This window comes from Cervus elaphus, chromosome 11 (genome assembly GCF_910594005.1).
Source record: "Cervus elaphus chromosome 11, mCerEla1.1, whole genome shotgun sequence".
Classification (NCBI taxonomy): domain Eukaryota; kingdom Metazoa; phylum Chordata; class Mammalia; order Artiodactyla; family Cervidae; genus Cervus; species Cervus elaphus.
The window spans coordinates 93,500,555-93,512,302 of NC_057825.1; the positions used below are offsets into that span (position 1 = coordinate 93,500,555).

The 11,748-nt window shown below is 53.3% G+C and overlaps 1 protein-coding gene across 1 annotated transcript in view; it reads left to right on the top strand.

The window, feature by feature from the left end:
- The window catches only part of TGFBRAP1 (transforming growth factor beta receptor associated protein 1), a 31,975-nt gene extending 20,227 nt beyond the window's left edge, over window positions 1-11,748 (top strand). The window contains exons 7-12 of the mRNA XM_043918487.1: window positions 1,851-1,908; window positions 3,591-3,734; window positions 4,660-4,803; window positions 5,583-5,742; window positions 6,992-7,425; window positions 9,231-11,748. Of these exons, the coding sequence (XP_043774422.1) occupies window positions 1,851-1,908; window positions 3,591-3,734; window positions 4,660-4,803; window positions 5,583-5,742; window positions 6,992-7,425; window positions 9,231-9,407 (1,117 nt within the window). The 3' untranslated portion in view covers window positions 9,408-11,748. The remainder of the gene's footprint in view (window positions 1-1,850; window positions 1,909-3,590; window positions 3,735-4,659; window positions 4,804-5,582; window positions 5,743-6,991; window positions 7,426-9,230) is intronic.

An 11,748-nucleotide genomic window follows, 5' to 3' on the forward strand; every position in this document is an offset into this window, starting at 1 on the left:
AGCCCTCCATACTAACCCTTAATGACAGAACATGCAGTCATGGACCTCGTGAGTCCATGCACTGTCCAGTCTCCGCCACGCTCCTTCTCGATGGGATGGGCCTGTGCTAGCTGCCACACCTGTGTTGGTCAAATGATAGCTCACTTCAGCCACTGATGACCAGATTGAATGGAGAGGCGGATACCTGGATAAGTAGATAGAAAGGTGGGCTTCCTGATCCTGTGGACAAAAGGGATCAAACTTTGCCTTCATTACAGGCATGAGCTGGTCGGTGCCCATCCCCTTGCCAACCGACTGCCGGGTACCATGGGGGCCTGTTTACAGTGATGACCCGGCTAGACCAGCTTCATCCTGGGGGCAGTGGCCTAAGCCTTCTGGGCCTGGGCTGGGGGTTTCTTTAAAAATGAGGGGTGTTGGGTGCTCCCTGTAAGATTCTCTGTCTGTGACCTTTGTTAAGCATGTGACGTGGCAGAGGTGCTGGTCAAATCCTGCGGGGACAGGGGCTCACAACCCAAACCCTGTTCAGGTGCGGGACGTCACGGGCCGGTGACTGGCCTCCACGCAGGCAGTGTCTTCTTCAGCCGTTTCCCTGAGTTTCCAGAATGCACTGTGGAGCAGAGTGATTTATGAAGGAACCAGACAATGCCCTGACCTCTGGTGGCAGCGATGCTGTGACTTGGGACGGGAGGGTCTGGCAAGTCAGTGTAGCTCTCTAAAAGCTTCCTAGAGAAGAGAAAGGTTCCAGGGGATAGTTCAGTGTCTTTGCTCTTTGAGGGGAGAAGTCTGACAGTCCCTGGGGTAGCTTGCCGGGAGAGGAGGGGGACCAGGAGGGGACACCCCTAAGAGCTGAGGAGGTGGGAACAGCTCACGATCCAGGCAGTTCTGTGCTATCCCTGATCCTGTCCACTTAGAAATGAGAACACAAGGGCCACAGAGGGGGACCTTGTTCAAGGTCATAGAGTCCATGAGTGATGAAGCCTGGCTTGAAACTCAGGGCCCAGGACTCTGGGTGCCCCCCCAACCCCCGCCACCCCGACTCTCCCTGACCTCCTGTTCTCTGCCATGCCTGCATGCTGTTGGCCTTTCTTGCTGTTCAGAATCCTCCCTTCCAGAAGAGCTCACACAGCCTCCCTTCCAAATAGTTTTCATTCCCCGTGATGATTTTAATGGTGACCTGAAGAGATGGGAAATCATACTAGTGTTGAAAGTAAATTGTAAAGCAATTCCAAATGCCAGTTTCCATCGTATAACTGTAGTTTTTTTACTTTTCAGTTTATCTTAGATTTGAATATGGTCTTTTTGGGAAGTTGATAGGGAATACATTTTCATATAATAAGTAAATAAACAGAGATGGGGGTCTTTTTGCTGCTTGAAATGTGTTGTTGATCTGAGTTGAGCAGATCATGTGGGGCTGGGGAGAGGGCCGGGGGCATCGCTCTAGGGGTGCCGCCTCCAGCCTGTGGCCAGGAGAGGGTCGGGGGCTTCACTGTAGTGGTGCCGCCTCCAGCCTGTGGCCAGGAGAGGGCTGGGGGCATCACTGTAGGGGTCCCGCCTCCAGCCTGTGGCCAGGAGAGGGCCGGCGGCATCGCTGTAGGGGTCCCGCCTCCAGCCTGTGGCCAGGAGAGGGCCGGCGGCATCACTGTAGGGGTGCCGCCTCCAGCCCGTGGCCAGGAGAGGGTGCGGCATCACTGTAGGGGTCCCGCCTCCAGCCCGTGGCCAGGAGAGGGCGCGGCATCACTGTAGGGGTGCCGCCTCCAGCCCTTGACCAGGAGAGGGCGCGGCATCGCTGTAGGGTGCCGCCTCCAGCCTGTGGCCAGGAGAGGCTGCGCTGACCCGGTGCTGTCTTTCAGGTACTTTGCTCTGGGCCTGCTCTATCATTACAACCACCAAGATGCCGCTGCGGTTCAGGTGAGTTCAGAGACTTCTAAGTTCTAAGGCTTCTAACGTTGTTGTAAAACCACGTTTAACTCTGAATTACTTGAAAAAAGAAATCACAGACGGATAGAGACCACTCTTGCCTGATCACAGCCCTTTTTACAGAACAAAAGTGACACCGTTTTAGAAAGTGAACTCCCTGAGAAACACTGGCCAGGGATTTTCTTTTCTTTGCCTTTCCGTCTCTCTAAAGAACATTGTTAATATTGAGTTTTTTTTAAATGTGAGAAAAATAGGATTTCATACTGAGCCACAAGGCCTGCGACATCATTGCCTTATGAGAAATTAAGACTGTGAGTAGTAGTTTGTCATTTCTACCATTAATGACAGCAAGTTTTCACAGGCAGCTGAGTTATCTGTCATCTGTGACAAAACTAAAGCTGATTAAGGCCAGTCGCTTGCCTGTGGGACCCCACTGGTCAGGGGGTAGCTAGGGTCTGAGCCAGTGCTCTGGGCCCTGGCAGGGGCTCTGTGCTCGAATGTCTCGGCCTGTCTCTTGTGTCTTTTGTGAGTGGCTGGGAACACCAGCAGTGCTCACAAACTCACCAAACATACCTGGTTGCTTTGACAAACTTCCATGATAACGTGATTGTGGAATAGGTTAAAAAAAAAAAATTTCCCATCAACATGTACCCCCATGGCTAAGACCAGATTTGGGGGTCTAAGATAGCATTTTCATTTTTTTAAACACCAAGTTGTAAGAATTATAGTTTGCTTTAAATGTATTAATAACATTAGCAGAGCTACATAGAGAGGAATTTACAAAATTGAAATAATTAGGAATAAATCTCCATCTATGGCAGAATTTTTTTAATGACACATTTTAATGATTGTGTGAATAGTTGGGTTTAGGGAATTCAGCACTGAAGAAATTAGTAATATAGAAAACATTCATACACTGGTATCAGAATTGCAGCGTTTACACTGCCCACCTGTTTCTTGGACTTCTTGCTGGGGGTGTGGTTCAAAGGTCAGTGTGGACAGGTGGGTGAGGTCTGCGGCACAGGGATGATGCAAGACAGGCTCCTAGGCTGTGCGCATCTCTTCCACCCCTCGTGATGCCAATTCATTCTGAGTCTCAAAGTAAGATTCCATCAACACGGCAGGGAAGTGTCTGAGTGAAATAGCAAAGGCCTTTATTATGAGGATCTGCCCTGGGCCCCGTGCCAATGGGAGTGGGAATGCCAGGGCACAGAGTCACTGAAGTGTTGGAAAGCACCTCCGAGGATGGCAGCCCAGAAGGGTCTTTAAAATCAGGGATTCCTGTGATGAAGAAGATGGAAATGCCTAGCTGATGGATACAGGTGAATTTCCTCTCTGGCCAAAAGTTGTCAATGATGATTTTATTTCAGGAAAAGACATTTTATAATGCATCCACGTTGCCCCATATTTTATATTTACCATTTGTATTACTGAGATCTCATTAGAAAGGAAAGAAAGAGAACTTGATGCTTTATGTTCTTGACTTCTTGGGCTGTGTCCTCTATATATTTTTTTTTATTTGTTAGAAAAAATTAGCATGGACTTAAGCCTTTAAAGTTTGTGTTACCACTCTGAAATATTACAAGGCCAGGTAAGCACACGCACACCATCCCTAAGCTAGTTCTAAGCGGTCTGTGTCCTTCCACCCCACCCCTCCCACTCCCCCTCTCCAGCTCTGGGTGAGCATCGTGAACGGGGACGTTCAGGACTCCACGCGCTCAGACCTGTATGAGTACATCGTGGACTTCCTCACCTACAGCACTGACCCCGACCTCGTGTGGCGGCATGCCGACTGGGTCCTGCAGAGAAGTCAGGAGGTTTGTGCTTCAACAGTGCCTTCCTTGCAGGCGGGCGGTGTGTTCAGATGAGCTGGGGAAGGGTCCCAGGCTGGTCACATGGTGGAACTGAGACGTGGGTCCTGGCTTATAGAACTCGGAGTCCGTCCTCATCAGAGCTGTGCTGTGTTTTGGGGGTGTGTGGGGTGTGTGTGTGTGTGTGTGTGTGTGAGACAGCGTGCATCTGTATATCCAGGGACACGCTCCTCCCCCCTCCCCCCACCGACCTCTGTAGCATTTCTTGGAAGATAGTGTTCTACTACAAGCTCCGGTTGACTGTCGGGAGGCAGCCTGGAGATGCTGGGGTCCCTGGCAGGTCATGCACACAGTTTGTCTGGGCGTCTGGAGAACCAAGTTGACTGAATCTTCAGCCGTTTATATCTTCTTTCACTTACTATCCAGCAAGTGACCGTCCTTGTTTTGCTTGATCTGAGTGTAACAAAGCTGTTGCTTCACAGATTGTGGAAACCTGCTACCTATAAATGTTTGGTTTCTTAGTTTCCAACCCTTTTATTTATTTAGTTTTAAGATTTTTTTTTTTAATGTGAACCATTTTCACAATCTTTATTGAATTTGCTACAATATTGCTTCTGCCTGATGTTTGGGGTTTTTTGCCCCTGAGGTGTGTGGGATCTTCACCCCCTGGCCAGGGGTTGAACCTGCACACCCTGCCTTGAAAGGCGAAGCCTGAACCACTAGACCGCCAGGGAAGTCCACTCCGACTTTTTTAGAAGGCCCAGCTGGAGCTCTGGGTCATTTCCTGTCTGTGTCAGCACTCCACACTGCTCTGGTTTTCTGAACCATCACGATTTTGACAATGCTTTTACCCAAAGCATGCAGCACTCACAGTAAAGATAAGATGGGGTCTTTGAAAAGCACGATGACCAAATGGCTACTCTTCTTTCAGGTTGGAGTTCAGGTTTTCACCAAGAGACAACTGGACAAACAGCAGAGTGGTTTTAACCCAGATGATATCATCAGTTGCCTTAAGAAATACCCTCAAGCCCTGGTTAAGTACCTGGAGCATCTCGTCACAGACAGGAGACTGCAGGTGAGGCCCGGCTCTCAGGCCAATATTGTGGGTTTTCGGGGGCCCCACGGGGACCTGAACTTGGCCAATGGGTCTAACTGAAAGTCTCATGTTCCTAGCACTCAATCTATACTTGTGGGAGGTCAGAGAGGGAACCAGACATTTGTGAAAGAGACCGGAGGCCCAAGTGGGATTTGCTGGGATTTCACCAGCAAGTGGGATTTCACCCTCTACCTCCTGTCCCTTCCACTTACATTTTTCTTCTTTTTTTTTTTTCTTCCTTGTTATTATTCTTAAAGGAAATGAGCAAAGCTTCCCTTCTTTGGGGGCAGCTAAATCTTGTGGGCCTTACCTAAATCCTGTGGCCCTTACTTCTCAGAGTGAGATATTTTCCCCTCGATTCTATTTCATTCTATGTATTACTTATTTGGCTGCATTGGGTCTCATTTGTGGCACATGGGATCTTCCTTGTGGCATGCGGGATCTTTTTTGCATCCTGTGGGCTTAGTTGCCCCCCCCAGCATGTGGGATCCTAGCTCCCCAGCTAGGGATCAAGCCTGCGTCCCCTGCATTGGAAGGTGAAGCCTTAACCGCCGGATCCCAGGGCAGTCTCCCAGTTTATATTCAGCTCCTCTGTCATGCTTTCTGAAAGCTTTCTCTCCACTACTTGCCTTCTGTTGGCCTGGAGGCCCTGCTCACTCACACATCCGGTCTCCTGCACATCCTGTCTGGGGTGGGGGTGGGGGGTCTCCGTGCTCCCTGTGCACATGCTCTCCGTCTCCTCGCCCCCTGTCCTGCAGAAGGAGGAGTACCACACGCACCTGGCCGTCCTCTACCTGGACGAGGTGCTGCAGCAGAGGCCCGGCACCCCTGACAAGGGTGCAGAAGTGACCGAGACGCAGGCGAAGCTGCGACGCCTGCTCCAGGAATCTGATCTCTACCGAGTCCACTTTCTGATGGGTAAGTGGATCCATTTAGCCTCTGTGGATAAACGTCAGAGGGTGGTGGGGGGCAAGGGGCAGTCTCTGAGCCTCTGTGGCACCAAGTCAGCCTCCTGGAGGCCAGGGGAGCCTTCTATCTGTCCTCTGCCCTCTGGACATGGACAGGGCCCTTTAGCCAGTGACCCAGAGGCTGCCCAGGGTGCTGGGAGGTCTGTGTGTTCGCTGAGCAGAGCTGCTTTGAGCTTGCTCACTTGGCTTTGAAGCCCTCAGAGCAGTTCCTTCTGAGGCTCCGGCTATGACCGTGACTTTGTTGGCTGGCACTGCCCCCAGCAGCCCGCTTGGCCACTCCAGACTGGGAGGAAGGCATCCTTCCTGGATGGGGTCTGGTTTTCACTTCCTCCAGGGCAGGGACCGCAGTGTCCATGTTGTCTGGCAGAGTGAACTGTCTCCTGCTTTATGGGCACCGTGGGATTTCCACATTGCCCTTACTGGTTTAAAATATTTCTCTTTAGTAGCATTTAACTCCAGTTTTTGCTGTTAGCTACAATCCTCTCTCATGGTTCATGGGAGGTGTGTCCTGTATAGCCCCCAGAATGGAACTCACAGACACTACACCATCACGTCTGGCAAACCACTGGTCACAGTGTTTCCATCAGCTGGTCCATACAGAACCTTGTTTATGTTTGTTCTGTTGAAAGAGACTTTATTTAATGTATATTGTTGATTCACTGACACTGACCTCATGGCCAGAAAGAAGCACGTGACTCAGGCCTGCATGATGTTCCCATGAAGAACTCTGTCCTAAGGCACCTGGTAGTCCTCCTGTATCTACATATCCCCAAACTGCAACCCAAGCCGGGTGTCCAGGTAGCCAGAGTGGCAGTGTTTAGGGGTGTCTGGGTAGCCTGGGGTATTTCCCAGGTGGCTCAGCAGTAAAGAATCTGCCTGCCAATGCGGGAGACAGAGGTTTGATCCCTGGGTCGGGAAGATCCCCTGGCAGAGGAAATGGCAACCCACTCTAGAATTCTTGCCCAGCAAATCCCATGGACAGAGGACCCTGGTGGGCTACAGTCTGTGGGGTCGCTGGGAGTCGGACACACCTGAGCAGCTGAGCACAGGCAGCCTGGGGGGTAGTCTCGGGGTTTCCACATAGCCGGAGTTGCCTTGGGCACTCTCAAGCTCACGGCACCGGCGGGCAGGTGCAAGGTTGGATGTCCCCCGCCTGGCACGGGTGCGCCAGACCCTCACCGGCAGATCCCACCCCGCAGACAGGACCCGGGGCGCCGGGCTGCCCCTGGAGAGTGCCATCCTGCACGGGAAGCTGGAGCAGCACGAGGAGGCATTGCGCATCCTGGTCCACGAGCTGGCAGACTTCCCGGCGGCAGAGGACTACTGCCTGTGGCGCTCGGAGGGCCGGGACCCGCCCTACCGCCAGCGGCTGTTCCACCTGCTGCTGGCTGTCTACCTGGGCCCCGGCCCTGCCGCGCCCGAGCGGGCCGTGGCTGCCGTGGACCTGCTGAACCGCCACACCGTGGAGTTCGACGCGGCCCAGGTGCTGCAGCTGCTGCCGGGCACGTGGTCGGTGCAGCTGCTGCGCCCCTTCCTGACGGGTGCCATGCGGGACAGCATCCATGCGCGGAGGACCACGCAGGTGGCCGTGGGCCTGGCCAGGTCTGAAAACCTCATCTACAAATACGACAAGGTGAGCACGCGGCCCTCCTGGGGAGACGTTTAGCGGTGACGTTAGCCCTGGAAAAACAGTCCTGGTCCAGTTTCTTCTCTATGACTTCGACACGCGGCGTGTGTGAGTCACTCACGCAGACACAGGGGTGGGAGCCAGGCTGGCAGGGGTGAGGCTGGGGCGGTCTCCCGCCCTGCAGACGCCAGCGATGAGGAGAGCGGAGGGAGGTGGTGGCCAGGCCCCAGTCCACACCGCAGGGCACGGTGTCACTCTGTCCATCCGGCATGTCCTTACAGAGTTGGCTTTCACAGAAGGGGGAGCAGGGACATGGGGTGTCACACAGAGCACGCGGGAGCCAGGTGTGGACCGCAGGTCGGTTCAGAGCCCCGCGTTCTGCATCCTGTCTTCATCTTCCAGGGCTGCTGTAACAGATAAGAGTGAACCCCACAGGCCAGCGGCTCAGATGACTCACAAACAGTTCTCCCTGTCTGGAGGCTGGAAGCCTGGCGATGCCGACTGATTCAGTGCCCTGTGAGGCCCCATCCTTGCTGTGTGCGCAGGGCCGGGCATGGGCCCCAGTCTCCTCTAAGGGCCCTGCCGCCATCGTGGGGGCCCCGCCGCCAGACACCATCCCACTGGGGATCAGGGCATCCACGTGGGGAGAGACACAGGCATTCAGTCCATAGCGGCCCCAGCTCATCAGAGGCTTCTGTCTGGTGAGGCCCGTGTGCCCTGCGCCCAGCAGGATGTCCCTCCAGAACAGGAATCTGCAGGTTTCTCCCCCTGGGAAGGCATCCTTGACCTCCCCCAGTGGAGAAGCCGAGGTCTGGAGGATCTGGCCTCCCTCCTCTGACCCGTCCTTGCCAGCCTCACTGTTTCCAGGACACATGGAAGGAGCGATGGGCCTGCCATTCCACACACACAGCCTTAGTATCCACCGGTTCCTCTGCCTATGTCTCATCTCTTCTTTGTGTGCCTGGTGAATGGCTCCTTGAAACCCAGGCTCACCTCTGTCCCCTGTGAAGCCTTCCCATCCCTCCACGCAGACTAGCACCCCAGTGCTCACCCAGTGCTGCGCCTGTGGTTCCCTCCCCTGTGAGGCTTCGGGTACTCAGGGCGGGAGCTTCCTTGACTGATCTCCGTATTCCTGAGCCAAGGCTGGTGTTGTCTTGAAGGCGTCAAATGTTTGTTGAATGACTAAAGAAACTAACAAGTATGATGATTCCCCAAGCCACCAACAGGCTGACTTGCTGGGCTTACTCACGTGAATTGTGCAGAAAGGCTTTTAACTTACAGAACTCAAGTCCTGTGTTTCAGACAGGAAATAATAAAGTTGTATTAGTTTCATTAGTTGCCTTTAAAGAAAGGAAATTATATGTCCTGGGACAGGTCATGAATGTGCTACAGATAGACCACGTGGCTTTGACCATGTCTCTTATCTGGCTTCACTTTTCTGGTTTGCAGACAGGGGTAGCAGGAATTAGATGACTTTCTTGGCCTCGTCAGCACTAACGCACCATGACTGCATAATGACTTTTTTGAATGCATCAGGGCTCAGAGAACATTTGAGAGAGGATCTTGGTGAGAAATGCCTCAACCAGAGAAGAAGCAATTACTTTTGTAAAATAAGAAGGCGGTTTTGTAGCTTTTGTGACTCTTCTAGTTCCTGAGGATAGTTTTGTTTATTTTCACTGCGAGATTCTGTTTCTAGAAATTGATGTTCAATCTGCCCCACCAGGGATGACATTATTAACTACCCAGGGGGCGATGCTCGTCAGCTCTGAAAACTGGTCACAGACGTCTCTGTCTTTTCTTTCCTTCTGCAGATGAAGCTCAAAGGAAGCTCCGTTCGACTCTCAGACAAAAAGCTTTGCCAGATGTGCCACAACCCCTTCCTCGAGCCCGTGTTCGTTAGGTACCCCAATGGCGGTCTCGTCCACACCCACTGCGCGGCTGGCAGACACACGGAGCCCAGCTCCCCCAGCGCCGGGGCTCGGACTTGAAGAGGCAGGACCGTGGGTCCTCACCTAGCCTGCTGGCTGCACAGACAGGAGGCTGTGACTGCTCTGCCAGTCATCACTGGGTGCTGGGGAATTCGGTCCACGGGAAACAGGCTGCGGCCAGCCCCTGCCTCGGATGGAAACGGACAGTCTCTCCAATAGAGATATCCAGGTTTCCCCGTCCAGGGACATCGCTGCCCACAACAGACGTCTGCTCCCTGAAGAAGTGAGCCTTCCCGTACAGCCCAAATGAATCAGACCCCCACCCCTCGCCCTGATCTGTAGACACATGGGATCGTCTGCTCCAGGGTAACAGCGGGGACCTCGTCCGGGTGGGTGAGTGGCCGGGGCACCCAGCTCTCCATCCTGATTGCCCGCCCACCGGCCACACCCGAGCCCTGCAGGACAGCTGACCTTGGCGAGGGATTTTTGTTCCTTCCCACTTCCCATCTGGTTCCCAGCCCCTAAAAGATCTGCCTGGGTGCCCCACCCTTCCTTTTGGGATTCCCTTCTGGCTGTCTCGAGAGTGAGGCTCTGAGAAGCCGTGGACGTGCCTGGAAGAGCTGCTCTTGGGTCTGGAGTCGTCGGCGGGGATGGGAACCCATAGCGTGTGGCCTGCTGGTTTGAAACTCCACGATTCACATGGTTGAGCAGAACCTTTTATTTGAAGTTCTGTCCTCTTCGTGGTTTTTCTCTAGTTTGGAAATTCACCCATCATGTTCGCTAGGGACGGTTTTCCTTATGAAAACATATCCACCCTTGATCACTTGGGAAATTAAAAGGGAAAGGTTGTGAGCACAAGCCGAGTGTGTTTGCTGGGGCGGCTGGTGGTCACCTCCACGCTGGGCAGGGTGGGCTGTGGGTGACAGCTCCTTCTGCACTGGGGGTCGTCACCCTTCCCGGGGGAGCACCGCCCCCGACAAGGAAGCCCAGGCAGGCTGCCTTACCTCCCAGCACTTTACATGCCTGCCCTGCGGCTTCCCAGACGCACAGGACAGAAGTCTCCCGCAACCTCGGCATCACAGGCCCGCATCCACTCTTGCCTCTCTGTCCAGCATCTCGGGGAAGCTGACGCTGTGGTTACTTCACTGCCCTCCTCTGAATTTCTTCCTGCTGATGACTGACCGACCATCAGGGACTAAGAAGAAAGATGCCATGACCCCTGCTGTGAAGCTTGGCAGATACGCATCAGACACCTATGTGTGTGACGGGAGGACCCCCAGACCTGGCCTGTGTCCTCAGCCCAGGCCGTACGGACCAGGTGTAGAGCTCACCCACCTGCAGAAATGCTCTGTACTGACAACCGTCCTGTTCTCGTCCCTCTTGTGATTCGAAGGGGCCGGGAAGCACAGGCGCCCACGCACCTTCTCAGCTGCATCTCAGTCTCTATACAGAGTCAGTGATGAAGAAATTCTTGCAGCTCAGCCGTGTGCTGTGTGCAATACTGGGAATCAAAGCCGGGTCGCGAATCTTGCCCTGTAGGTGGCCGTGAAGGCATGGTCATGTTCCTGGGGACGTTATCCTTACAGCTTGCTTGTGAGTTTGGGTTTATTCCTCAGAGAACAAGCAACTAGGACATGGAATTCTACACTTCTGAAAGCACTGTTTCTCTCCACGAGATGGGTACAATCCTGCAAAAGCTTCCTGGTTCCTAACTCGGGGGCACAGGTCTTTCTTTGCTCCACACTTTGATCGATATTTTGATGTTTGTTATCCTTTAGAATAATGGAACTAAAGTTGAACAGTTTTCTATCTCTACTGAGCCCTCAAATGCAGCAGGATTCTGTGACCCTGTGCAGAACTGTAAAAACCTTGCCTCTCTAATCAACTCCCCCACCGACCAGGCCCCTTTCTCAAATTATATTTTTAAAAGTTGATGGTTCTTTCCAGAGCCCTGCTCTTTTGTGATCCTGCCGTTGATTAGAGGAATTAGAACCGTCACTCGCCCCTTACCTCCCTGGGTCGATTCGGTGTCACCTACCTAGTTAAAACAGCACGAAGTGGACACAGCTGACATTAATATTCTCTGGGCAAGACTTTAATTTCATGAGCTGTTAATCTGCTGTCGCTTATCAGGCATCCCCGTGGGAGGGTCGCGTGGGCTGTGGAGCCTTGGGCCTGCGCTCTGAGCTGGAAGGACCCCGGGGTGTGTGTGCAGGGGATCCGGGGGCCTTGGGTCCCACCCTCAAGTCCCTGCCCATCACACAGCCGGGGTGGCCTGGGCTTCCTGCTCGCCCTCCCATGGAGACCTGGCCCTTTACCCTTTAACCCCTGGGTGGGTCCGAAGTACACAAGATGTACAAATGTAAACTTGTTGATTTTATTAAAAATCCTTTTAATTCTT